At 34.1% G+C, this 26,832-nt stretch overlaps 5 protein-coding genes and 1 long non-coding RNA gene across 13 annotated transcripts; 4 read left to right on the top strand and 2 right to left on the bottom strand.

Annotated features, from left to right (window-relative positions):
- Nucleotides 1-3,568: 3,568 nt before the first annotated feature.
- Nucleotides 3,569-10,512, top strand: LOC111312396 (uncharacterized). Of its 8 annotated transcripts, none has more exons than XM_089765509.1 (8): nt 3,569-4,700; nt 5,554-5,695; nt 5,789-7,864; nt 8,195-8,721; nt 9,753-9,817; nt 9,927-9,975; nt 10,249-10,307; nt 10,405-10,512. In XM_089765509.1, the coding sequence occupies exons 1-4, from the start codon at nt 3,685-3,687 to the stop codon at nt 8,564-8,566; spliced, it is 3,606 nt and encodes a 1,201-aa protein (XP_089621635.1). In that variant the 5' UTR covers nt 3,569-3,684; the 3' UTR covers nt 8,567-8,721; nt 9,753-9,817; nt 9,927-9,975; nt 10,249-10,307; nt 10,405-10,512. The 8 variants fall into 8 exon arrangements, with proteins under 8 accessions (XP_089621635.1, XP_089621640.1, XP_089621630.1 ...); XM_089765514.1 differs by having other exon boundaries at nt 10,385-10,512; XM_089765504.1 differs by having other exon boundaries at nt 9,753-9,975.
- Nucleotides 10,513-11,502: 990 nt separating this feature from the next.
- Nucleotides 11,503-14,546, top strand: LOC111312398 (5'-adenylylsulfate reductase-like 4). Its single transcript, XM_022912609.2, has 4 exons — nt 11,503-12,078; nt 12,684-12,871; nt 12,960-13,084; nt 13,897-14,546. Exons 1-4 carry the CDS (start codon nt 11,881-11,883, stop codon nt 14,346-14,348), a joined length of 963 nt encoding a protein of 320 aa, XP_022768344.2. The 5' UTR covers nt 11,503-11,880; the 3' UTR covers nt 14,349-14,546.
- Nucleotides 14,547-15,318: 772 nt separating this feature from the next.
- Nucleotides 15,319-16,456, top strand: LOC149520555 (uncharacterized). Its single transcript, XR_016345049.1, has 3 exons — nt 15,319-15,503; nt 15,574-15,937; nt 16,045-16,456. It is a non-coding gene; the product is annotated as an uncharacterized LOC149520555 (long non-coding RNA).
- LOC111312399 (uncharacterized) lies at nt 15,459-18,162 on the bottom strand. Its single transcript, XM_022912610.2, has 6 exons — nt 17,978-18,162; nt 17,631-17,877; nt 17,385-17,537; nt 17,012-17,117; nt 16,794-16,908; nt 15,459-15,912 (listed from the first exon to the last, which is right to left on the bottom strand). The coding sequence occupies exons 1-6, from the start codon at nt 18,023-18,025 to the stop codon at nt 15,874-15,876; spliced, it is 708 nt and encodes a 235-aa protein (XP_022768345.2). The 5' UTR covers nt 18,026-18,162; the 3' UTR covers nt 15,459-15,873.
- Nucleotides 18,163-18,785: 623 nt separating this feature from the next.
- LOC111312395 (14-3-3 protein 7-like) lies at nt 18,786-21,745 on the top strand. The gene is made up of 7 exons (XM_022912607.2): nt 18,786-19,030; nt 19,946-20,252; nt 20,335-20,422; nt 20,557-20,666; nt 20,947-21,095; nt 21,319-21,353; nt 21,538-21,745. Exons 1-7 carry the CDS (start codon nt 18,964-18,966, stop codon nt 21,541-21,543), a joined length of 762 nt encoding a protein of 253 aa, XP_022768342.1. The 5' UTR covers nt 18,786-18,963; the 3' UTR covers nt 21,544-21,745.
- A 438-nt stretch (nt 21,746-22,183) lies between these two features.
- On the bottom strand, nt 22,184-24,228 carry LOC111312394 (uncharacterized). Its single transcript, XM_022912606.2, has 4 exons — nt 23,228-24,228; nt 22,974-23,066; nt 22,795-22,862; nt 22,184-22,698 (listed from the first exon to the last, which is right to left on the bottom strand). Exons 1-4 carry the CDS (start codon nt 23,855-23,857, stop codon nt 22,509-22,511), a joined length of 981 nt encoding a protein of 326 aa, XP_022768341.2. The 5' UTR covers nt 23,858-24,228; the 3' UTR covers nt 22,184-22,508.
- Between the last annotated feature and the right edge of the window lie 2,604 nt (nt 24,229-26,832).

Raw genomic sequence — 26,832 nt, 5'->3', positions numbered from 1 at the left:
AATTGATAGAATTGGTTGTGATGCACTTTTGCTTAATGGGACTTTTTTTCATATGCGTTGTTGTGCACACATCTTGCATTTGATTGTGAAAGACAGATTGAGTATGATTGGAGATGGAATTGAAAGAATTCATGATAGTGTCCTTTTTTGGGGTGCTACACCAAAGAGGTGGGAAAAATTTGAAGAGGCAGCACGTCAATTATGTATTCCAACTTTAAAAAAGTTGTGTGTTGATGTCAAAACACGATGGAACTCTACTTACTTGATGCTTCGAACAGCTTTGTTTTATAAAGATATTTTTCCTCATTGTGTGCAATTACATGGTGATCCTTTATATAAATATTTGCCAACTGAAAATGATTGGATCATTACAACTGAGGTTTGTGAGAAGTTGAAATTGTTTTATGATATCATTGAAAGGTTTTCTGGCACAAAATATGCTACTGCAAATCTCTATTTTCCTAATATTTGCAAAATCAGATTGGCATTGAATGAATGGATTATGCATTCCAATAAAATTATTTCATGTATGGCTGTGAGCATGTTAGGCAAATTTGAAAAATATTGGAATGATGTGCAGGGTATAATAGGTGTTGCCACAATTTTAGATCCAAGGTACAAAACAGAGTTGTTGGAGTATTACTTTGAAAAGATTTATGGAGAAAATGCTGAATTTGAAATTGAAAGGATTGTGCAAGTATGTCAGGATTTGCTTAAGAAGTATGAGGAAAAATTGGTTTTGGAAAAGGAAGACGGACCTTCTATTTCAAGCTTTTCATCTTTAGATTGTGTTGGTGCTACTGAATTGGGAAATCTGGGAGACTATGATGATTTTGTTTCAAGGAAAAAAAAGAAGAAATCAAAAGTAAAATCAGAGTTAGATCGTTATTTGGATGAAGAAGTCATACCAAGAAAAGGGAATTTTGATATATTGAATTGGTGGAAACTAACTGGACCTCAATTTCTGATCTTACAACTTATTGTTAGAGATATTTATGTCATACCAATTTCTACTGTTGCTTCAGAGTCTACTTTTAGTACTGGAGGGAGGTTGGTGAGTGCACAACGCAATAGACTTCATCCATCAACTATAGAAGCTTTAACATGTTGTCAAAATTGGTTATGGGCTGAAAAAGAAGGCACAGTAATGCATATTATGCAATTTTATTTTTTATTTTAACATATTGTTAGTTATTATATTTTGTTGTTATATATTATTTGTTAATATTTTATTATTTCATTTGTAGGATCAATTTCATTAGAAGAAAAGTCTTTCTATGAAGATATTGATGAGAGTGAGATTGAGAAAAAAATAACTAGTTTGGTAAATAATATTATCCTTTTTGACTAATTCATTTTTTATGTTATTGTTTTTAAATATATTATTTTATGAGATTTATTTATTCATCTTATTGTTTTATTTTATAGGACTAGTGTGGTTAAAGGAGAATGATGATATGGAGCTTAGTGATGATGAAATGATTTATTGTGATTTGAAAAAAAGGTACATGACACTTCTATTACTATTGGTCATGCCGATGAACTAGGTGAATATTGTATAGTGTATCACATCCAGCTTTACTGCTTTAGCCTTTTTCTCATTATTTATTGGTAATCTAAAAATTGATCATGCATTTCTGTTATTTAGTGGATAATAAATGGTGTGCATTCTCCTTTTGATAATGTTTAAAATGAGCTTCATTTATTTCCATATTTTTTTAAGAATAATACAACATTTTTAATAATAATATTCTCAAAATGATTAGTTTATTGCAGAGAAGGTGTTCTTTAGAAGATTGGATAGAAAAAATTTTATCAGATATTAATATTTCCAGAAATGCCTTAGTGACAACATTTTTTGAGTTGAAAGCTGTTGTGATTGAGCTGGAAGTTGTTGTGTTTGAATTGGAAGCTGTTGTGTTTGAACTGAAAGCTGTTGTGTTTGAATTGAAAGCTGTTGTGTTTGAACTGGAAGCTGTTGTTGTGTTTGAACTGGAAGCTGTTGTGTTTGAACTGAAAGTTGTTGTGAGGTCTTGTAGGTTTTTACTTGATGCCTTTTGTAATTGGATGAATATATACTTGTATCTTTAACTGCAGTTATAGTTAGAATTTGACTATAAATTCATATTAAATTATGCTTCATGATCTAAATGTGTTTGTCTATTACAGCATTTGAAAATTTAAATTTAACTATTTTTATGGTTAGAATTTGACTTAAATCCACATTAAATTATGCTCCATGTTCTAAATATGTTTATCTGTTACAAATGATGTTTTCATTTGAAAATTTAAATTGGTAATAAACTGAATTCGGGTCGGATCAGATTTTATTCGGGTAAATAATATTTGTAACGGGTTGGGATCGGATTTTTCACTAAAACCTTCGAACGGGGACGGGTCGGGTATCGGGTAGAAGCACTAAGGCTTCGGGTCGGAGGCGAGGAAAGCAAAAATCCGACCCGCCCCGCCCCGTTGCCATCCCTAATCCTAATAGAAAAGTCAAATTTAACTGAATTTATGTGCCCTAATTAATCTTCAAATCATTATTTATACCCAAGTTTAGCTGTCTCACAAATTGAATAACTCAATCGATTGGGGACATTTTTAATATATTGTTATTGATACTAATACTTTTCATGATTGCATTAGATAAATTTCATAGCACCTAAAATGAAGATTATTGGTCAAATCTCTTACCTTATAATATTTTTTTGATAAATTATTTTATAATCATTAAAAGGCATGTTCTTATTATAACCAAATATATTATATGATTGAATTGGAGATTTTTAGAATCTATTGATTTAATTAATTTTAAGATGTGATATTTAAAATTTAATATTTAAATATTAATACTTACAATTCATTTACTTATTTTCAGATTATAATCCTTTTATAAAAAATCATATAATAAAAATTTTAGTTTATCTTATTTTAATTTTTTTCAGTAGGATGATGGGAGTATTTATTACTGTATATTCTTTTTATTGGTAAAATGAGAGAATTTGGAGATAAATCAAATCACTCCAAAACCTCTAAATACTACATTGATATTATTTGACACACTGTCTAAAATGTTTTTGAACTCCCCAAATAATATTAAAAGATTATTTTGTGTTGTTTTTATTATATTAATTTTTTATTTTTTAAATATACTCTAGAAGGATATATAAGTATCAACCTCTAGCTTTGTTAATGAAATTTAAAAATTTCATCGACAATGTATACGATAAATTTCTTATGATTAAATCTTATTTCAATGATTTAAGTTTGTTGTTTTATTTTAACTTTCAAATTTTATTTACATTAGACAACTTTAGCATATAAGCAAATTGGGAATTGTATGTCATTTGAACTCTCATACAACTGAATATGGACTTTCCACATATTTTTAATTAAAGGCCATCACTGAGCCCAAACTAATAGATTTGGGTAACAATTGAGGTAGGCCTAGTTAGACCAGGGCCAAGATTGGGTTCAGTATTTCGGATGTAAATTTGGCTAGACCCGACCCAGCCCGTTTGTCAAGTTGCATTAAAAAACACAACTCCTTTGGGCAAGAAAATCAAATCCCTATCCCTAAGTCCAATCCTTCATTTCTCTTCCGTCTCCAGCTCAGTTACATCTAGAACTCTTCCGCTTTTTCTCTATCGGGGTTTTTTTTTTTTTTTATTCTCTTTTTCGATGGCCTCTGCCACCCTCGATCACCGCCATCATCACCGCAAACATCTCCACCTCGAATCTATCCCGGTCGTAAACCTCCGTCTTCTCTCCCAACCCGAACTCGTCTCCCTATCTTTATGCTCCTCCTCTACTTCCCCTTCCAATGCCGAAACCGAACTCTTCACTCCCAAAATTGACCGCTCCGTTTTCAATGAATCCGCCGGTAGTCGCAAACAGACCTTCTCCCGCCTCCGCCTTGCTGCCCCCCGTAGCTACCTACATCACCAACATTCCTCTCCTTCATTCAAACCCTTCCCTTCTCGTCCTCTACACCTAAACCTCGAACCTCTCGACGAAGAAAGCGCTAGCATCCTTCCTTTGCTTAAATCACTTTTCAACATCGATGATTCGCTGACTGCTAACACCGACCACAACGAACCCTACGACGATAAGGATCTTGTGCCGGTTCAAATCGAATATCGAAACGGGAACCCGAGTTTGCAGAATATTCCGGTTGGCATTGTTAGTAGCAGTGTAAGAAAAAGGAAGCGAGGGAGGCCGAGGAGGGACGAGAAAGATAATTGGCTGATTGAGAGCGAAAGTTTAGGAATAGAGGAATATAAAGAAACGGCAATCTTTGACGGGGTAAATGAGACGGCAAATGCCGGTAATATTAGCAGTTGTAGCGAAGGGAAGAGGAGGAGAGGGCGGCCACGAAGGGAGGACAGTCGAAGTAGAGTGATTGGGAACGAGGAAAAGAAAGTTGAGAGCGAAATTGAGAGGGTAGCAGTGGGGAATGTGGAGGTGATCTTGGTAATTGAAGAGGAGTTGAGGAGGAGGACTGAGAGCTTGGGGACAGAGGCGGAATTGTTGGAGTTTATGGGGGGTTTAGAAGGGGAATGGGCCAGTAAAAGCCAGAAGAAGAGGATTATCGACGCGGGTAGCTTCGGAAATGTGCTTCCAAAAGGGTGGAAGCTTATGCTCTTTGTGAAAAGGAGAGCCGGCCATTTTTGGTTAGCTTGTAGCCGATATATAAGGTTTTTCATTTATTTATGTATATTACTTTTTTATTTCATTTTAATATTCTTGTTAAGCATAATGTGCATGTTTTATCAATGCTGTTTACTTTTTGCGAAATAGGATATGCATAATGTTCTACGTGAATCATAGAACGCCTATATCTAATGTTGGTTCTCTCCTTCCTTTTCTTAGTCGATTTTTCTTTCTTTAGTTTCTGTTGTAGAGAATAATCTAGAGTCTTTGCTCTGAAATGTCATTATTTTATCAAATTTTGGGGTTAATTTTATATAATATTTTTGTTTGAATTTTTATAAAATGATCATGACTGTATAGACTGTAGAGTATGATATTTTTGCTTATTGGTTTTAGTTCTCAGGTTGGCTGTTGAATACATCCAAACCCAGTAAGAGAGATTTTAGAGCACTTGGAAACTTATTAACCAAAAAGGAACTAAATAAAAGTTGGATTTGAGTTATTGGATTTATGTGTTGCTTCAGATAAACTAGATAATATCTTTGTAGTTGCTAACTTGTATTATATTAATATTAATATTTGAACGTTCATCATCTCTAAGTTTGTTTCTATTTATAGTTTAGCAGTTATTTCATGACATGTTGAATTTTGAATTTTTTTCCAATTGCTACATTTCTTTAGTGCAGTCTCCTACCCCCTTCCTTCCGAACACCCGCGCCCCTCCCCCCCCCCCCAAAAAAAAAAAAAAAGAAAGAGGAAAGAAAAGAAAAGATATAGAGATCTAAGGGTGTTGGGATTATACAAAGTGTTTTATTTTGATTTTTACTTTTCAATTCTTTTTTAACTTTGTTGCTTGTGTCATTCTTACACTCTCTTCCCTGATTCTGTACTATCCAGCCCTAATGGGCAACAGTTTGTGTCCTGCAAGGAGGTTTCTTCATACTTGTTCTCCTTTGGTGGAATTAAAGATTCAAGCCTGGAAACTTTGAGTCACACTGATGGTGGCATTGGTTTAGGTGTCAAACCAACATCTGGAAATGTAAGTTTCTGATTGTGCTTGTATTTATCATTTATACTTCATCTCCACTTGATTTTGCTTATTGATGATGAGAATGTTAAATGCTGTCCACAGTTGTCAATTACATGTAGATCTTCTGGGCATGAGAGGCGAGCTCCCATAATAAGAATGGGGAGTCCTAGGGAAGTCCAGAGAGCTGAAACAATAAAATGCCATAAATGCATTATGACTTTTAATCAGCAAGATGATTTTATATGCCATCTGTTATCATCTCACCAAGGGGCAGCAAAGAGTTCCGGACATGGCACCTCAGCTACTGAGGAGGTGATAATAAAAAATGGAAAATATGAATGCCAGTTTTGTCGTGAACTGTTTGAAGAAAGTAATTGCTACAGCAGCCATCTTGGGATCCACATGAAGAACAATTTGAAGAAGGTTGAAGGTTCAGTTGGAGAGCAAAACACCATTCAGCCATTCAATTCCCCTGGCAACAATGAAATAAGACCTGGTTTTCCTTGTAGCGAAGCTAATAAAAATGCTCCAGTTGAAACATATACTGATAAATACCGTCATGAATGCAATTTATTGTCTCATGATGAACAAGATAGGGTTAACAGGAATGAAAAAACTTTAGCTGACAAAAACTGTGATGAGCAAAATAAATTCGGTATCATAACTGATAATAAAGGGGAGGTCACTGATACTGCTGCTGTTGCTGATCTTAATGTTTGTTTGGGTTCTGAAAATGTCTTGTTTACTGCTGACAAAAATGGGATTTCTCAATCTTCAGATAAAACATATGTTGGATTTGCCCTTAACTCAATGGAGGAGAAGAGAGAGATGGCTTCAAACACCGGTTTCCTTGCTCCAAATTCTAAGGGAAAGATGTTTGGTGATGAAAATATTGAGGTTAGACATTTTGTTAGCTTTACAACAAGCATGGAAACTGATTGGAAGGATAAAGTTATGAGGGATCCAAAAGCTGGTTGTGCCAATAGTAGCACAGGCCTGGATAATGTCACAATTGATGTTGAGCAAGAAAATTTCACTGAAAGTTGTTCACTCATCCTTTCCGGCAACAAAGAAAGAGTTAATCTCTTCGATCATTTGAAAGGCGCTTCTGTTACAATAGATTCTGCACAGGAAAGAGGTTCTGGATGTGGTTTAACTTCGTCTAAAGATGATAAAAAATGTGTCATCAACAATAATTTGATTCTTGTCTCCAGTGGCACAATGGATGATCCAGAATCTATTATGGTCAACAAAACTGGGAATATTGACTCTACTATTTGTTTTCAAAGCTATCTCCCCATAAAGAAACCTTCACAAGGGAACAGTGAAACTGCCTTGCTTACGTCACATGGAAGGGAGCAAATCTTTCCTTCTGACAATAATGCATTTAGGGTATTTAGCCGGACAGTTGAGGTTTGTGAACCTGATGAAGCCCCAAAGTCTAGTAGATTAATTCCAGGTGTGGACAGCCGTGACAGTGGATTGGATGCTAACATCCTGGCTAGTGTCAAGCATGAAAGGGCTAAAGATCGTCTATTTGGTCCACCTTCATATAAGAAAACATTTACTTCCATACCAGAGGGGTGTAAATGGGAAAAAGGGTCTGGGAGTAGTGTATATGAACAATATGCTAATCAGCATAACTATGAAACTAGTAGGAATAAAGTTTCTTTCATTACGATAGAGGAGCCCAAACACAAAGTGGAAAGCTCCTTGATTGGCAATGTTAATGCCAGGCTAGGCACATTTGCTTTGACAGGCATTGGGCAGGAAAGTTGTTCCCCGCTTTTTTCTGGGAATGGGGCAAAATTTGCTTGTAAAAATAATGTACCTGGTATCAACAGTGGTGCTGTCCGTGAACCAAAGCAACATAAAGGTGCTTTTGAGGAATTATTCTGCCTCTCAGGTAGTGAACAACCACATGTTGCAAAGAATTTGAACATGGTTTATGCAGGCACAGCTCATGATGGGTCTAGGTTAGAGAATTTTGAGAATGCAAGGAATAATGAAATAATGATTGGTTATACCAATCATGCCCCACCTACTGAGGTTGCCATGACTGGACTCACATGGAAAAGTAATGAAGGAAATATCCTACTGCGTGGTTTGGCTGATACTTCATCTCAATTGTTGCCATCATCTGGTTATTACCCAACATTCGACCTGATGTCACATAAGGTACAGACATGATCTCTCTTATAAGCTATGATATAATGCAAAAAAGCATTAAACCGTTATTATACTTGGAAAACAATATGATATGTGTCAAGGATCATATGTTATATTTAGATTGCTACTTTTTCAAGATGTGGGATATTGAACTTTAACTTAGGGGTAGTAAAGGTCATTGCTGATTGCACATATTCTTTGCAATAGAAACCAAATAGCTGATTGTAGTTTTGCCCACTAAGTTTAGCTTTTAAATACATAAGGAAATAAATGCCAAATAGGGATTAGTGTTAGTTTGCTTAATGAAATTTGAATGTGCAATTTTGTTGTAATGGACAGGGTGAAAGTGAAATGTTCAATATTAGTGGGAAGTGCAGCAATGTATCAGGTTTTGAAGGGTTGCGATCAGATAGCATAGAACATATGGAATATAATTTTCTGACTGCTGAACCAAGTTCTCGCCCAGGAAACTCTAAGGTATCATCATATGGTTCAGAGATGGCACTAAAGTTTGATTCCTCTGTTTGGCTTGGAAAGGAAGCTTTGCCACTGTTCCCTAAGATAGCTGGTAGACGTCAGGTCCCTACCTTGTGTTCCTGGTGCGGAACTGAGTTTTATCATGAGGATGTTGACATTGGGGCACAGAGAAGCTCTATGGTTATGTGTGCCAACTGTCAGGCTAATTTCCCTAGGAACCATGATTTTATGTAGAATATCATGTCTATGAGCATACCAGTCTGTATGAGGGACTGCTTCTCACGAGTGATCTCTGAGGTCTGTGATATAAGGTATCTTCCACATCTAAGCATACCAGCCTGTATGAGGGACTGCTTCTCACGTGTGATTTCTAAGGTCTGTGTTATAAGGTAACTTCCACGTCTCAACAAGACTATTATTTACTGGATGTAAGCCATGTTTTCATAATTGCGGGAATATGATTGGTATGTGTTTACTATTTTTTAAAGGATATTTCAACTGTTAGAACCATTGATATAGTTCCCAACTTAAGGTGATATAGTTCAAGTTGATTCTGGTTAAGTATCTTAACTCAACATGTTAAGTGGAAATGATACAATCCCCCACATACATTAACATAAAATTTTGTTATATCATTTTTTGCATTTTTATCCTCTGGAATACAACTAATAATGTCTGTGCTGTAAGTGCTGCGAGGAATAAACTTTGCAATAGCTTTCAGCATCTTTCAGTGGGATTCAACCTATTTGATGTCATTCAAGGTTGTTTTAAAGATTGGGCTGTGGTATATTGCAATATATAATATAATCTTTACGTATTAACATATCCAATCTGAACACAAACTGTTGTGCCCTAAAAAATGATTAAAGGATCTGGAAGAGTTTATTGTATTCTCCTGTATGATTTTGGAAGGTTCTGGATCTTACATTATGTATTTGCTTTAACCTTTCTTGTCCTGTGGCCCTTTCCTTTCAAATGATGTGATTTGATGTTCTAGTCACTCCACTCAGTTTTTTCAACTTTTTAAAATAAACTGAAATGGTTGGAGTTCATATGCATTTATGCAAAATAAGTCAATTGGCATCCTTACAAGATACTGATGGGGAATTTCTGCCTTGATGGGGTCAAAGTTATTTTTTGATCAAATAGGCTAGTGTTTTGGAATTTGATTCTAAGCTTTCTGGATACGTGCATGTCTTTCTGGGTCTATATGGTTATCTCCCTCAATTCTTATGAGAATGGAAATGAAAAGAATGGCAGCCTCTTTATATTGTTTGCTTTTTTCCATCCGCGTTCATTAAACTTTTGACTTGCTTCTCAACCTTGACACATCTAAACCCTAACGAGAGAAAGATAGACAAATATCGTTAAAGATGGTAGACAAATATAGGTATGCTAATAACTTCTAAATTTTTTGCAGACAGCAGCTGAAACCAGATGGAATGCAGAACCAGTCCGCTGATGGGTTGATCACATTATCCTCAGGTGTAATTGCATGAGACAGAGTGTGCAGTTCTGTTGGTCCTAATGATCTATTCATTGGTTATGTTGGTATTTGATTTTCGAGAATCTTATGTGATTTCTTTATTTCTAGCACAAGAAAGAATGGAGAAAGCATTGCACACTGACTTGGGCATTAGCTGGTATGCATAACTTTAGCTACTGTTTTACTTTTGCGCTTTTAAAATGTTTGGTGCAGCAATTGTTTTTTTTTTGGTGATTGGGCTGCTATGGGCTCTTCTCATTTTGTATATATATATATATATATCACGAGCTGCCTTCCCTCCCAATTTCATCTCTTATATTTTTCTACCATTTGGTCAAAGTCTAAACTAGGGGTCTAGATTAGCCCTGATTTGCTCCATGATTTCTTGTAATAGTAGTTGTCAAAAACTTTATGTTGTATTTGATATCAGGTAGCTTTTCATAGTCTCCAGCAGTTGAAGAGAAGGAAAGAAACGATATCGGGTTCCTTGTATGACATTTTTCCTCTCTACTTTCAGATGCGTTGTACTATGTTTGTTGGCATATTTATTAACTTTGAAAGTTCAGAGTTTAAATGTTTGGTGCAGGAGCAATGATACCATCAATGGACTAGGTGACGTGAGTCGTAACCATGTGATGAAAATGATTGTTTTTAAAAGGGGATTTGGAGCATAATTTTTGAAGGCATTGCTATAGCTTTTTTTTTTTTCCTTAATATGCATTACTGGTAATATTAACCTTTTAAATAATAATAATAATAATAATAATAATAATAATTGGACTCTTTACTTTTGAAAAGGAAAACTAATTATAGCTATTGGTAACGGTATAATTTCTTTTTTTTTTTCCTTTAGAAATAAACACAGTTTATAAATATCCAAGATAGATTTGGTTTACTCACCCGATAAGGGGTCTTCAAAACATACTTTTGAGTTACAATGACTTCTAGAATTTGTAGCCTTTTAATCGGTTGGACAATAACCGTTCATAGACACTTGAAAATATCTTCCAAAATGGAACTATACTATTTATTTATTTATTTATTTACTAGTAAGTATAAATGACAATGACAATTCACAAGTAATTTTTGTTTCTCAATATTTCAATTACAAGCAACAATTAGTAATAAATTAAAAAATGCAAACGAGAGATTAAAAAAAAAAAAGCCAGCTTTGAAAAGGAATGATAAGGGCACTAGTTAGGATAAGAAAAAAGATTCTATAAATCGATTATTTCACTTAATATATATGTAGCTATTTTATTTAAATTATATCATCTAATTATATTATTAAAGTTATTAATAAATTTATTAAAATAAATATTTATTGTTTAATTATTACATATAATACATAAATTTATTAATAGTTTTAATAATAAATAATAAAATTTTTAATAATACAATTACATAATATAATTTAAATAAAAAAAAAGCTGTCATTACCTATCAATTCATGCATATTTTTGGTTAAGACAAAATAGCAAAGACAGCTGCGTTATAACATAAAAGCGACCGTCAAAAACAATAACCAATTAAAAAAATTAATATTAAAAAGAAAGAAAGAAAGAAAAGAAAGTAGCGTAGTGGCGCAATTTCATAATTGTTATATCATCAATCAATCAGCATCTTCTTCCCATCCTCTCCTTCCTTTCCTCCCTCATGTATTCCAAACAACCGATTTTAAATAAAAATAAAATTTGCTACATTTATAAAACACTTCGTAAATTTATATAAAATAAATATATAAAATCATATTTTATCTGTGGCCAAAAAGGTGGTTTTGCTTCAACTCTTTCAGACAAACTTTGAATTGATCCTTCCAAATTAAATTCCCCCAACCCCCCCCCCCCCCCTCAAAAAAAAAAAAAGCAGACATGATAGCTTATCTTCTCTGTTAAAATGCTTATGCAACCGCTTTTCCTCCCTATTTTCTCCTTTTCTGTTTCAATATTTGAATTCCCTTTTTAGGGTTTTATTTTTTATAGCAAAATAATAATAATTGGCCAGTCCTTTTTTTTTTTTTTTTTAAATTTTGTGTGAATCGGCAATCCATTGTCGGTTGTTGATGGGTACGAAGGCATGGCAAGCGAGGATCCTAATATTAGTTTTCTGGTGGAGGCTAACGTCGGCCTTCTCCGTTCCCGTTAGTGTTCCGTTATGTCCCAAGGTCTCCGTTTCCGACGCGATCTTTGACTTTCGAGACTCCTCTTGTCCCATTAACTCTGATTTTACTGAATCTATTGATTTCGTTGGTGTTACCGAGGTACCTTGAGATTTTGTCTTTAATCTGCTTCTTTTTCCCTTTCAATTTTATTCATTTTATCCCTTCTTTGAAAATGATCTTTTTATTGTTTCATTTGATGCTATCTTTTGTATATTTTGAACTAGTTTTAGAAAATTATTAGTTAAAGTATATATATATTTTTTAAGTTATAAGCTGATAAATATGAAGTCAAGAAATTAGGAATGGATTGGGGTTTTTCATTTTGGGAGCTTGTCAGATTAAACTTCGCTTTAGAAAGATGGAAGCATAATCTTTCAAGCTTATAGAAAAGACCCTATTATTATGAATGAACTGACAAGTATCTTCATTGATTTTTTAATTTAATTCGATCAAAATTCTGCATTTTTTATATAAATTCGGTAGATTAGTTCTCAAGAATCTTATGAATGATTCTGGTAGAAATGGAGATATACATTCCATAAATTTCATTAAGGTTTTATTTATTTATTTCTATCAGTTCATTGCATTGTGTCTAAAGAAACTAACATTTCTGAAATAAGGCCATGTTAGGAATTGCATTGAATTCTGATTATACTTTCTGTTTGTACAATTTTTTGTTGTACTTACTCTTTGTCCCTGTGAAGGGAGATGAGGTTTTGCTGCAAAAGGCGCTTAACATGGTTCACAAGAATAGTCATCAATATGTGGCAGTGCTTTTCTATGCATATTGGTGCCCTTTTTCAAGGTCTTTTAGGCCAAGCTTCTCTTTCCTTTCTTCTTCCTATCCTTCCATTCCCCATTTGGCCATTGAAGAATCAGCTGTCAGGCCAAGGTTTGCAAATTAATATCTGTCATTTGGTATTTGCATGCTATGAGTATATTTATCTTGTTAAACTAAATAGCGGTGTTAATTTCTTCAGCATACTCTCGAAGTATGGAGTTCATGGGTTTCCTACTCTTTTCCTTTTAAATTCTACAATGCGTGTGCGTTATCATGGAAACCGGTCTTTTAAATCTCTTGGTGCATTCTATAGTGATGTCACTGGTAAGGCATTTGCTCTGCAACTTTAAAATTTTTGTAACTACGGAGATCTATGCTTAGTTGAGTTTATTTATTTAGTAGATTTAAAATAGAAATAATTTCCATCCATATGTTTTGGCTAATGTCATACTTTTTGTATGTAGTTTTTCATTCTTCATTCTCTGCTTTGCTATATTATTTTTTGTTCATAATTCTCTCTGGTCCTAGCCAGTGAGTTGTGTGATTAGCCTGTCAGGTGCTCAATTGATCATGTATTTTTTTGTGTTTAGTGTATAAGATTATGAAATCGATAGAATAAGAGTGATAAGATTGTTTTGAACAATAAACTGTGTTCATTTTGTCCTAGTTTTGGCGTATGTAAAGACTAAAATGTACAATCATATCCCTGCTTAATCTCATCTATGTGCAATTATTGCAGTCCTACTTCTCTTCATAAGATTGTATAATCCTACATGGATAGGATAATGCAAAATGGGATAAAATAAATTGAATGAAGACAATTAACTCATCAATCTTGTATTATCCTATTACATATACTATCTATGATCCTACATGCCAAAGTAAACACATCCTTAAGCTATTTTTGTGTTCTTTGCATGGGCTTTGGTGAATTTACATGCTTTCATTTACAAGATAGGGAATTTGAGTGAAAAGAAAGTGTGATGGTGTTTATTAATAGTCTGCATCTGGAGGCCATAAAAGGCATGCCTAACCTCTTTGCTTTGCCATTTATCTTAAATGGTATCTTTTTTTCCCCTTTGTTATTCCTATTGTTCCTGTTTAATTTTTCTAACGATTATGTTGCATTGTTCTAGGCATTAAGAACAAATCTCTGGGTAAAACATCACTGGACAAAATTGGAAACTTGTCAAATCATGAGAAGCATAATAGCACCGAGCAGGAAAGCTGCCCATTCTCATGGGCAAGATCTCCAGAGAATTTACTTCGACAAGAGACCTATTTGGCTCTTGCTACCACTTTTGTGCTTTTTAGATTGCTTTACCTATTGTATCCAACTTTGCTTGTATTTGCTCAGTTAACTTGGAGATGGCTCATTCGAAATGTGAGGTTGAGGAGTTTGTTGGAACATCCTTTGGCCTATCTAAAACGAGCAATTCAATTGTTTAATTCCCTGAAGGAACCTTGCAAGAGAAGCAATTTGCAAGGTGCAATGAATGCAAGAGCATGGGCCTCTAAATCCCTTGCTACGGTTTCAATCGGTGATGGCAACACAAGCCGTGCTGTGCCAATGACTGGATGTCGCTGACTCTTTAGCTGGTGTGAGATCGGTATTTGTTTCCTACAAAATGTTTGGCTGCAATCTTTTGGAAGCAGGAGCCTTTTTGCTTCAGATTTTTCTCTACACCCACTTAGATGGTAATTTGAAATATGTTATTGTATCTTGACCCTTTACCAGTTAACTTTCAATTGTTAATACGATTTAGAATACATCTTTACCCATAAAGCGGCACTGCATCTTGTGTCAACAGATTACGACTAAGAACCCCAATGTATATTGATGTAGCCGTCGTCTAGCATTAACTGCACCGGCCATTTTGGCTCTATTAAAGCATGTTTGCAACGTTTTGTTAAACAAAAGTAGGCCGTAATTTCATGTGCTATATTTTTATTATTTGGAGCTGCAAAATCTTGTCAGCTAGTTATTTTGAGTGCACCATTCTCATTTAAATCATCTACCTTGGGCATTGGGGGATGGGTAGGGGTGTAAACGAGTCGAGTCAAATCGAATAGTGAAAAATTCAAGCTTGAATTTGACTCACAATTTGGGGTTCGATATTTGATTCGAGTTCGATCGAGTTTTATTTTTCAAGTTCGAGTTCGATTCATGATCGAATTTGAGCTATTTGAACTCGTTCGATTAAGTTCGATTAATATGTAAAAATAAATTCGATTTATATATTCGACAAGAGTTCGATTATTCATATTCGAATTTGAATTCGAACTCGCACTTGAAATATTTTATTAATTAAAATAATAAAAATATATTTAAATATAAAAGTTCGATTAGACTCGTGAGCTACTCGAATCAAATATAAAAATATTCGAATTCGGTTCGATCGATAAATCGAATTATTCGAGCTCGAATTCGACTCAACAATAATCGAATCGAATTTGAATCGAATTTGAATTTTTTTTGAATCGAATTCGAATAGTTTACGAATATTAATATATCATTTACACCCCTAGGGATGGGGTGGTTGTTTGGAACTTGAAAGTGAGCTGTGTTGTTTGGAACTTGAAAGTGAGCTGAAGATTTGGATGTAAACCATAATAGGCTGCCATTGGACCACCCATTAACCATTTTGTTCAGTTGCATAGCTCAGATGTGAAGATTCACTTTTCAACGCTTAAAAGCGACGCAAAATCTTGCTGTGGGGATATACCTATTATGGTACCAACAGTAAGTTCTACCCACTTAAGCATGTGTTATCTTAAGGTAGTACAGATAATTTGTAACCAAAATGAATCAGTATTTGCAGTTGGAACTGTTGCCTTAAACCAATCTCCTCAAATCCCAACATCTACAGGATAAAGCTAGCAACTTAAAAACCCTTGTCTATCTCTTGGTGGTACATTAATGACAGGAGTATGCCTGGCTAACAATGAACACAAACAACATCAAAAGCTGCAGCACCTAGAAAGGCTCCTAAACCTTGCACGAGAAAACAAACATCCATTGAGGAACTGAGCTTCAGTCAACAATGAGTTAGCCATGGAACAACAGGCGGAATATCTACCCCAGTTACTCAGTAATAGCTAGCATCAAGCCATTATAAGACATCCACGGTGGCACTTTCTTTCTTCACAATCTGCCAACAAAAGACATCCCCACAGGTTAGTGCTATCAATAATGATAATATGAACTTGAGTTTGCAAGTGACACATAGCAACGTCAAATGATCATGAAAACCCATTATAGAAAGTTCAAGGTTCCACTACAGGTCACTTGCTTCTCCATGGCATCCCTGTTCTTTCTTCTAGCACAACTAAGGTCAACAAATATCTATGATAGAAAAGCGGCAGCAGGATTCAGATTCTTTGGAATTAACTGGTACCTATGTTGTGCACAGATAGGTAGCTATATTTTCCCTAAAACTTATCCTGTAAAGGCATTGTGGATTTGCTGTAAATGAAGGTCCATGGACGGGAAACATAAATATATGCAGGTTTGCGTGTCGTCAATGAAGCGGAAAAGCTCTAGTAAGAGTATTGTGTTCACGCAAGTTGCTCCAAACAAAGAAAAAATAGCCACAAAAATAAAAGCAACAACAACTGAATCTATCATTTCCAATCGGTATCTGTACCATTTTCATGAATGTAAACATGATCATACATAAGTACAAATTATTACTGATACGTAAAGTGTTTCTTGCAGCTGTATTGTGCAAAAAGTACAGTCTCCAATAGAAAATACTCGCACATTGAAGCAACAACAATATAACATTGAATATATCATTTCTAATCAACACATATGACAAAACAGAGCTACAATTATCAATGGAAAGGGAAAGCTCCATCAGCAGCTGTATCGATGGAACTTGCCCAAATCAAATTTACATGAAAAAACTCAAGTTATCAGACAGAAAAGCAGTGCCTGATCAAGAAGGCAGCGTAAAACCATTTATAAAGAACGTGCAATGCATAAGTAAATATAGACATAAACACTGGCCAGAGTATTTGGCATCAATACCTGTGATATGTATTGCTTAATTCTCTCACCGACTGGTCCATCTAGAGCTCTCTCAGCAAGCTCATAAAACAAGGTAGTACCTTCAGGGCCACTAACCTTGTCTTTCTGCAGATATCTACAAGAAGAATACAGGAATAGCCATTAATAAACTGTCCAAGTCAATTGGCTGTTGAAAGCAAAAAGCATTATAAACAGCAAACTATCAGATACATCCTAACCTTTGCTGGACTAGTGTCTCCACTACCTGCTTCACATTCCCAAGTATTGGATGGTTTTCATCAGCTTCATGCAATCCCATTCTCTTCAAATGATGCCAAAGATTTTCTGCACAGGTAGTTTGTGTGTGAAAAAAAGAAAAACACAGGAAACAAATTTACACCATAAATCAAGAAAACACTATGTAAACATGGGATAACACCTTTCAGCTAGATAAATTCACTTGAGTGATGTAAAACAGGACAGCCTACTAAGCATAAGGTTGACAAATATATAAAACAAAGAAAGGCAGATTCCCATATACATACAGCAAGTTTGGTTTCAAAAGTTAGTACCCTAAATTTTAAAGTTCATATATAGATCAATAATATGTACCTTCTGCGATTTTGCCTCCAGCAAGGTGCACAATACTAATCACAACAAAAGTAAAACCAGTCAGATGAGATGTATTCACATCCTCAACATATTTCTTATACACCTCAGCTGGTAACTGACTGACGATAACATAGGATTTAGCATCAACTCCACCTTAAAAACAACATACACCATTGAAATTATAGTTAGAGCAAATATTAATATGAATTGTGAAAATTCAAACAAAGAGTGGTAATAAATTGTTACTCTGCTGAGATAATCGGGCTTGATTTGTTGAAGAAGGACGTAATCTTTGAAGTTCCCTCAACTCGTAACCAAAAATGGCGGAGAGTTTGTCTTTAGCCTCGTTAATGATGTAAGCAGGAAGTAAACGGTGACGATAGTTTTTAGTGACTAATTGAGAAAGCTCTTCCCTTTTAATTGGACATCCTGAATTCTGGTGTGTTTTAAACAGTATGTAACGAATTACTTCTGCAACAAGCTTGTCTTTTTCCTACCAAAAACAAAATAAGAAAAAGGAACAAACTTTTTAACAGATTGAATAACTAAATTTGAAAAAAATCATAAAAAATTTTTGAAGCAAAAAATAGTACCTCTTTTGATATATCGAATTGAGAGAAGTCTTCACCGGGATTTGCCATCAAGAACGACAGAGGGGTAATGGTGATCTGTTTGGTTGCGAAGAAAAGAAAGAGGAAATGCTCGGTTGGGTTTGGAGAAAAAAACCCTAAAACAGTTTTCTGTTGTTTGGTTGGTGAGAAAATTGAGGGATTGAGTAAAGATGCTGTGGCGGGAAAAGCTGAAGATGGCAACAGTCATGCATCTCTGCCGATTAAAATTAGTAGTATTTTTCACAAAATAAAATTGGACAAAAATAGGATTAAAGTTAAAAAATAACAATAACTTTTTCCATTTTGATGGCGACAAAACTGAAACAATATTAGACATTAAATTCGGTTTAATGAAATTTAATAAAATTAATAATGAAACACGATTTAAATCGAATCGTTATTTTATTAATAACATTAAAATGTTATCGCATATTTTTAAATATATAAAAATAATTAATAAATTGACATACTAAATAAAAAATACTAGTTAGATTTTTTTTACATTTATGTTCCATAATGACATGGAAAATAAATACTAGTAGTAAATTTTAACTGTATCCAAGGAACCTGACAAAGTCGAAGATGAGTGTGGACTCCATTGGATCACAATGAGTACTGGTCCGAGTCAACATCGCTAAAACCCATGTGATCATGATATTCAATCTAACGGCCAATACTTCTGTTAAAGATCTCAGATGCACCCCTCTGATTCCACCTCACCCGCACCAAACATTTCAACTTTTCCAAGGGTTTTTTTTTTATTATTTCGATTTTTTCCTCGAAAGTCCCCAAAGAGAAGTCAATTTGGACCGTCGATTGGCCCTTCCCAGCAAAGGACATCCAACGGTCAGATAACAAAGTACGGCATTCCCAAAAGGCAGTTTACCTTCCTTTGCCCCAGCTTCCCCAAACAGAAAAATCTAAAGACCAAAGACTAAAAGGGAGAGAAAGTAAGAGAGAAAGAAGCGATGGAGAAGGAAAGAGAGCAACAAGTTTACTTGGCAAGACTCGCTGAGCAAGCTGAAAGATATGACGGTAAACTTTTAATTTTTTGAGTCTCTTGTGGAGATATAGATATATTTTTTCCCTTTGATTCTACTTCATTTTTTTGGGATCTCTCTATTTATTTATATATTTTTATCAATGCATGAAGGAATATTTTTTTATCCTTTAATTTCTCTTATTTAATTGCTAATTTTAATTTTTTGTGATAATTCTTTTGTTTTTTTTTTTGCATTTTTAGTTGGTTTTGTAGCTTAATGATCTGAAGTATAGAGGGTAGAAGAGGATTTAGTTCCGATTTGATGATAATATACTGAAAATATGCGATGAAGTCGAGGAGTGAAAGTAAATCAGTTCATTTTCTTTTGTTAAAGCTTTTTTTTTTTTCCCAATTTTTAGCAGTAGATGGATAGTAAAGGAGACAGGATTAGCTTGCCTAGGAACGGAAAAGTGTGATATGATACGAAAGAAAAAGTAATTTTTGACTAATCAAAGTTTGAACTTGGTGGAATAACGAAATGCTTCATTTTTCTTTCTTGTGAAATATTTATGTTTGAAATGCTTATGTTTCTGATTAAAACAAAAAAGAAAAAGAAATGTGTTATGTTTAAAGCAAGTGCTCATTTTCAATCAAATATGTTTTTTTATTTTTTTTTACTGTATTTGCTTTTACTTTTTAACAACTTTTGAATAAATGAAAAAGTAATGGTAAAAATCAAGTAGCAAAAGCATATAAAACAGCCACGTGGTCTGATTATAGTGTTGGACTCTTAGTTTCAGTGATTAGGGTTCAAGTCCTAGTAACCTCAACTATAAAAAAATTCAAACAGAGGGAAACAATAGTTGGATTGTAGTTGTGATCATCCATGGGACTCGTCTACTAGTATGTTGGAAAATTTTACCTCATTTAAAATCTGTGCTGAATCATGAAAGATCTTTTTCTTGCAGAGATGGTTGAGGCCATGAAGAGTGTTGCTAAGTTGGATGTTGAACTGACTGTGGAGGAGAGGAATCTGGTATCTGTGGGATATAAGAATGTGATTGGAGCAAGAAGGGCATCATGGCGGATTTTGTCTTCAATTGAACAAAAGGAGGAGGCCAAGGGTAATGAACAAAATGTGAAGAGGATAAAGGAGTACAGGCACAGGGTTGAAGAAGAGCTTTCAAAGATCTGCAATGATATATTATCTGTCATTGATGATCACCTCATCCCATCTTCTGGATCAGGGGAATCATCAGTTTTCTACTATAAGATGTGAGGAATATCTTGCTTGCCTGTTTGTTCTTATAGGCATTAGTTGTGGATATATTCTTATTTGTTGCCTTTTCTTTACCAGGAAAGGAGATTATTATCGTTATTTGGCAGAATTTAAAGCAGGAGAGGAACGCAAAGAAGCTGCTGATCAGTCGCTTAAGGCTTATGAGGTGTGACACTTCCCCCACGCCCCTTTTTCCTTTTTTTTTATTTTCTCTCTTTTTTACCTTTTATCAGCCCTCTTCTCCTATTTTGATTTCATATCACGAAGTTGGAGCAGTATTTATTATTATTTATATTGTAGGCTGCCACTTCCACTGCAAGCTCAGATTTGCCTCCAACTCACCCAATTAGACTTGGCCTGGCCTTGAACTTCTCTGTTTTCTACTATGAGATATTAAACTCTCCTGAGAGGTTAGGATGCATCTCTCTCTCTCTCTCTCTCTCTCTCTCTCTCTCTCTCTCTCTCTCTCTCTCTCACTTGCAAACACATACATGTAATCCACTTTGAAAATTTTCTTTTCATTGGGGAGAATGATGACAATGCTAACATTCCTTTCGTTTAGTGCTAATTTCAGAAATAGTTTCCTCAATAGCTGTTATTTGTTGTTTACTTATTTTAATAAATAGAAGAAGCACAAAGCCATTGGTACAAGTTACACTTTCTATCTAATGTGATGCAATATCTGAGCAGGGCTTGCCATCTGGCTAAACAAGCATTTGATGAGGCTATCGCAGAGCTTGATAGCCTTAATGAGGAATCCTACAAGGATAGCACCCTTATCATGCAGCTTCTCAGGGATAATCTCACCTTATGGACCTCGGATCTGCCTGAGGAAGGAGGTAAGTCTTTGCGTGTGTGTATGCCGTTTAATATGTGAATATATATGTTTGTGCACATTTGGATTGCTATGATTTGCTTATTGACTGACTGGATATTATATATTGATGGTTAGTTTCACGGAGCATAACCTCTTCCTACTAATCACCTTCTGGTATTAACAATTTCTATTGTCAACTGCCACTGATACATTCCATTTTGCAAATTTTTTATTTGATATTCCAGGTGAGCAATCAAAAGCAGAAGAACTTCCGGCAGAGGTAAGAAAATGTCAAAATTTGAACAATTTTTAAGTTGGACTAATCATTGACCAACCGCTGACTGTTTATCTCTGGCATGTTAGATGTCCACAGTGGTGCAAATCTTGATTGGTTTCTCACTCTTTACTTTCGCTCTCAATAAAGAAACTCTTTTTTTTTTTTTTATTGTTCCCAATCTTTGCAGAGTTAATTGAATGGAAGAGTATTCAAGACTGGGCTTGTGGAGGTTGGAAAGGGCTTGCTGCTAGAGTGACCTGCTTTCAACTCCTATTACTAGTAGTACCAGGACTTGTAACCTATGGCTTTTATCAATTTGTTCATCAGATGTTTTCAAACTTTTACCCTGCGTTCTCTACTGTTTAAGCATAATTGAATCTGTTATTTTATAGTCATGTGACCTCTATTTTCTTATGTGTTTCAATTTTATTTGTTGTCTTAGCTTGTTTTTCCATCTGTTGCTAACTGATGTGTGATTAGCTTTTCACTTTGCTCATTCTTCAATTTATAATCGCACTTTGCGCTTCCCAGCCCGTGCATAGATTTGGTCGTAACCGTAGCTTAAAGGTCCAATTTGATATTCATTTTTTGAGAAGTTTTAGGAACAGGGGGCTTAGATATTTGTGGAGCAGCATGGTTGATTTTGTGCTGGAACCTTTTGCAAAGTTCGTGAAATGGGTCGGTGTTAAATTTCAAACATCCATTTTGGCAATGATGCACTGGCTTTGCACAAGAGATGAAAGTCGGCTGAGAGAGCATAAGGTGAGAAATTGCTCTGGGTAATTCTAGGGGCATTAACCTGATTGTAAATGGTCACAGAATGATAACCTACGTTGAGAAATAATGATTGAAATTAATTCATGGAGGATGATTTTTAAGCATGCGAAACCACCGTTTAATGATTTAGCTAGAACCCAAAAAAAAAAGGAAAAAGAAAACAGCTTAGCAGGAACTTTTACTATTGGTTACCCCTAAGAATACAAAAAAGCACCTGATGCCCCGAAGAAATGGCAGCATCTAACGGGACTCCCCTTTGAAAAAGCCCAATAGATTCTGTGTTTCTCTATGGAATGAGATGTTCACTTATTTTTTCTGCAGAAGTTACAATGGCAAAAGAAATGTGTATAAAAACTTTGCTGTTGCACTTGCACTTCACTTTCAAGGTTGTACTTCTGCTGCATTGCAAGATGACTTATTGTTTTCATTCTTGGGAGGTGGACTCGCTGGAGGAGGCCGCAAATCAACTAGAAATGATTTCAAATGCCTGTAATACTCCTTGGGCTTCTCTACGTTGAAGGCGTGTCCCGCGTCCTTCATAACAACTAGATGAGCATTATCCCCCAGATGCCTACATTTTTAAAAATTTCAACAATTCCCCGGTCAGCAGAAAGCCAGAAGGAAACAAAGTAATTTTATGCCAAAAGCTTTCAGGGCAGACATTTACCTTTTTAATCTGTGACCCAATTCCAATGGAAATATTTGATCATATTCTCCACACAACATCAACGTGGGCTGGATAGTAGAATCATAAAATTAGCAGAAGCAACTTTGTTTGTAAAGCAGAAAAATGGTTGATAAAAATTTGGCTTAGAAAAAACAAAGAAATTCTTTCAAAGATGAAACCTGAGAGATTCTGGGAATGTTTGACATGTTTCGATCTTTAGGGATAGCTCGGATCAGCTCTTTCTTCTCTTGTGTACACTCGGTACACATCACCTGCCCGTATGCCCAAACATCAAAAACAATCACAAATAATAATAATAACAATAATAATAATAGAAGACATTCCAAAATGAAAAGCTGACAAGTTGAAACCCAATTGGTTATCTATCAGAAACTTGTGCTTTCTCTAGTGGCTAAATTGTTGGTTCACTTACGTCAATGAAGTCTGCAAGCAGACAAGAAGGTACCAAACTCAAAGGGGGAGGCTTGAACAGGGCCAAAACCGTGAGTTCCCGAAGCTTCTCAGGCGTCTGAGGTACTAAAATCGTAGCAGCATCTTCCAAATCAGATACCCTGAAAACACCTTCCTTCAAATCTTTCTCTTCCATGCAAACTCCAGCGCCACATATCACCACTCTTTCAACAGCCTCACTAAACTGCGCTGCTAAACTGTACCCAACAAACCCACCATAACTCAGTCCTACAAGACTGAGTTTCCTCACCGAGTTGGATTCCATAACTCGCATCACGCACTGAGCCTGGAATGACTCTGAGCGTTCAGGTCGAGTCGTGTAGGAGTCTCCAAAGAAGAGAAGGTCAGGTATAAAGATGTTGAAGTAAGGGATCATCTGACGAAGGGTGTCACCCCATTGCCACAATGCGTTGGCACCGAATCCATGGATAAGGAGGAGGTTAGGTTTGGAGTCTTTGCGGGTCTTGGGGACCCAACAGTGCATGATGGTGCCATCTTGGAGATCAGTGATGGTGGATCGAAGCCCTGATTTGATGAAGGATGATCTGTAGCACCAGTTTTTGGCTTCGGTTAAGCTGAAACACCTTGTCATTTATCTTCAAAAACTATGAAATCATCGACCAGGAATTTCTTTAAGGGAGTGAAATCATTCTTTGTTAACTTTGATGTGATGGATTTTGGTTTAGTTTATGTAATTTGAGAGGGCCATATTACTATTTGACAAATAAAAACTGTATTTGTTGGTGTAAAGAAGAGTCCTTTTTTTTTTTTGGCCAATAAAGAATCGAAGAGTTAATTTAGATCTGGGTCCGATTTGAGAGAGCTGTTAAAACTCATCGAGAAAGCAGCTGCAATATGAACATGTCCGACAAGATGGAAGTCAATTTTCTTCCAGCAGCCGCTCCATTTTTTTTTTTTTTTTTTGCTGAGGTTGTGGTTTTATTTCTGACCATTAACTGCTGCAAAGTTAAAAGACCAGAGAAAGAAAGAGAAAAGGATTGGAGGGTAGGATAGCGTATGGCTCAGAAAGATGGAATTTAGTTTCCGAAGCAAGACATGGTTGTCTGGACCATGTGGGTCTGGGTCTGTGTCACTATGTTGTCTTTTTGCTTTTCTAATCCCTAAAGTATAATCAATTCCTATTTCCTCCTTACGATCAGCTGCTTTTTTTTCTTCTCTGTATTTTGCATTTTGAGTAGGATTTCATCAGTAGTAGTAGTAGAAAAATCAAATCCAGAAGATTAGTTTGGATCCGTGTCAATGTTTGATGCATAAAGCTGATGTCCATAGCAAAATTCTCACAAGTGAAAACAGGTACGCAACCCAAACCCAATAACTATGTTAAACGTGTTGCAAACCCCTCCACAAGACTTAAAGTCGTTGAGCCCGCACCGTGAAGTCTGCAATTTTTTATACTCTATATTTGACGTTTTAGGCTTGTAGGTGGATGCCATGATGTCACTGATTTCCTTGTTAAATTTGCCCCTTGAAGCTCAAAATGGGCAGCACTAGATTGTGGATTTTAATTAGAGAATGCAAATTGTTTAAATAAAAAAAAAATTGGCTAAAGAACTGTTTATTGCAGGCCTCTCAAGACTCTGGGGTGTCTGTAAATTTTTGAAGTTTGATGCATCCAATCGTTCGAGTTCATAAAACGTCCATTGCTGCTCTGGCCGTGGTTGGAGTATATAATATAGATTACCCTGAAACTATTGATTTTGAAGAATCAGACAGAGCAAGACGGACAATGATTTGATTCTGATCTTATTGGTTGCAAGAGAAACATGGGAAATATGTATCCTAAAAGTCCACCTGATTTTCGCATATATTTTGGTTATGAAGCTAAACTTATGTGTCTCTGGTAAACTTGAAAGATATAACACTCCTTATTATTTTTTTCAATTATCACGAATTATTTTTTCAATTACAATAAAATATTAAATATGATAGTTAAATTTTAAAAATTATTTATATGGTACTTCAAATTGAATTATGGTAAAAAATTTTATTGTTATACTTATATTTTAAAATTTTTTGATAAAATATTTAAATTATAAATATATTGATTAATGTGATATTTAAAAAATTATTTATCTATCGTATGTTATCATTTAAAGTTAATTACATTAAAATTATCATAATTCAAATATCGCATTAAAAGTTTTTAAAATAAGATATTATATTAAATATTTAACTATAATTTAAAAATTATTCATTATATTAACTTTTTTTGTCATACAATTTGCATGGACCAATATTGTAATTCCACTTCATCAAAAATAGTAATTTGGACAAAGGAATTACAATTTGGGTGATTACAAATACCCCAAATAATTCTTTATACACTCCTAAACTTTTACTACAAAATTACTCATAAGTAAATTAATTTAAAGAAATTTTAAATGCACACACATTTTTTCTTTGTTCACTTCATTTTTTTTTTCAAAATTTTTTATAAGTCAAATTATTAAAATACCCATCTTACAAACTTTATAACTTTTAAAAATTTATTTAAAAATGCTTTTTAAAGAAATAATACTTCTCAAAAATATATTTTTAAAAAATCATAAAACTTCTCGAAAATATATTTTCGAGAGTATTAAAATTGAAATTTTATTAAAAATTCAAAAAAATTTGTTAAAATTATTTATAAATAAGTGTAATGAAAAAGTTATTAATAAAATTTTATAAAATTTAAAATTAATAGAAAATTGCTTTTACTATTTTCATCTTAGAGAAAAAAAATTATCTTATGAGATCCTAATTAAATTAAAAATAAAATAAAAAATATATTTTTTACAAATTTAAAATTTATAATTTTTAATAAATATTTTTTATCAATTATTAAAATTTTATAATAATTTTAATTAAACTGAACTCGTTAAAGAAGTCTCTCCTTCTACTTATTACGATAGGTTTTTCCAATCAAAATATTAGATTTTGACAAAATTATATAGTATTCAATGGTATTATTTATACTGTTTCTTTATTCATAAGTATACAATGCTAGTTAAGAAAATCTTTAATTTTGAGTTAATTCTAATTCTTCCAATACCCTTCCTATCGGTTCTCAAATTCGTACGAGGTTTAAGACATGACAATAATAATTTTGTAGCATTTTGATAAAATTGTATTGTATTTAATAGTATTATTTATATAATTTTAAAGAGTTTCAACTCTTATACGTTGATTAAATTTGATAATTTTTTCATCACATTTGATAACATCAAGAGATAAAATATTTAATTAAAATCTAATAAGATTTTTTTTCTAAAATTAAAATAGTAAAAGTAATTTTTTATTAATTTTAAAATTTATCATTTTTTTTAATAATAACTTTTTTTACACTAATATTTAAATATTTGAATGAATTTTTTTTTTGTAAATTTTTTATAAATTTTCACTTTTCCACCTTTGAAAACATATTTTCAAGAAATATTATAATTTTTCAAAAATAATGAATATTTGAAAACTTATAAAAAGGATATTTGAATAATTTTACTTACAAAAAAATTTTTAAAAAAATGGAGTGTGTTTAGAAGAAAAATGAGATGTATTTAGAACTCC

Source organism: Durio zibethinus, chromosome 1 (genome assembly GCF_047325235.1).
Source record: "Durio zibethinus cultivar Kanyao isolate XHJ-2024 chromosome 1, ASM4732523v1, whole genome shotgun sequence".
NCBI lineage: Eukaryota > Viridiplantae > Streptophyta > Magnoliopsida > Malvales > Malvaceae > Durio > Durio zibethinus.
The sequence above is the reverse complement of the archived record's forward strand: the minus strand, read 5'-3'. Positions and strand labels throughout refer to the sequence as shown.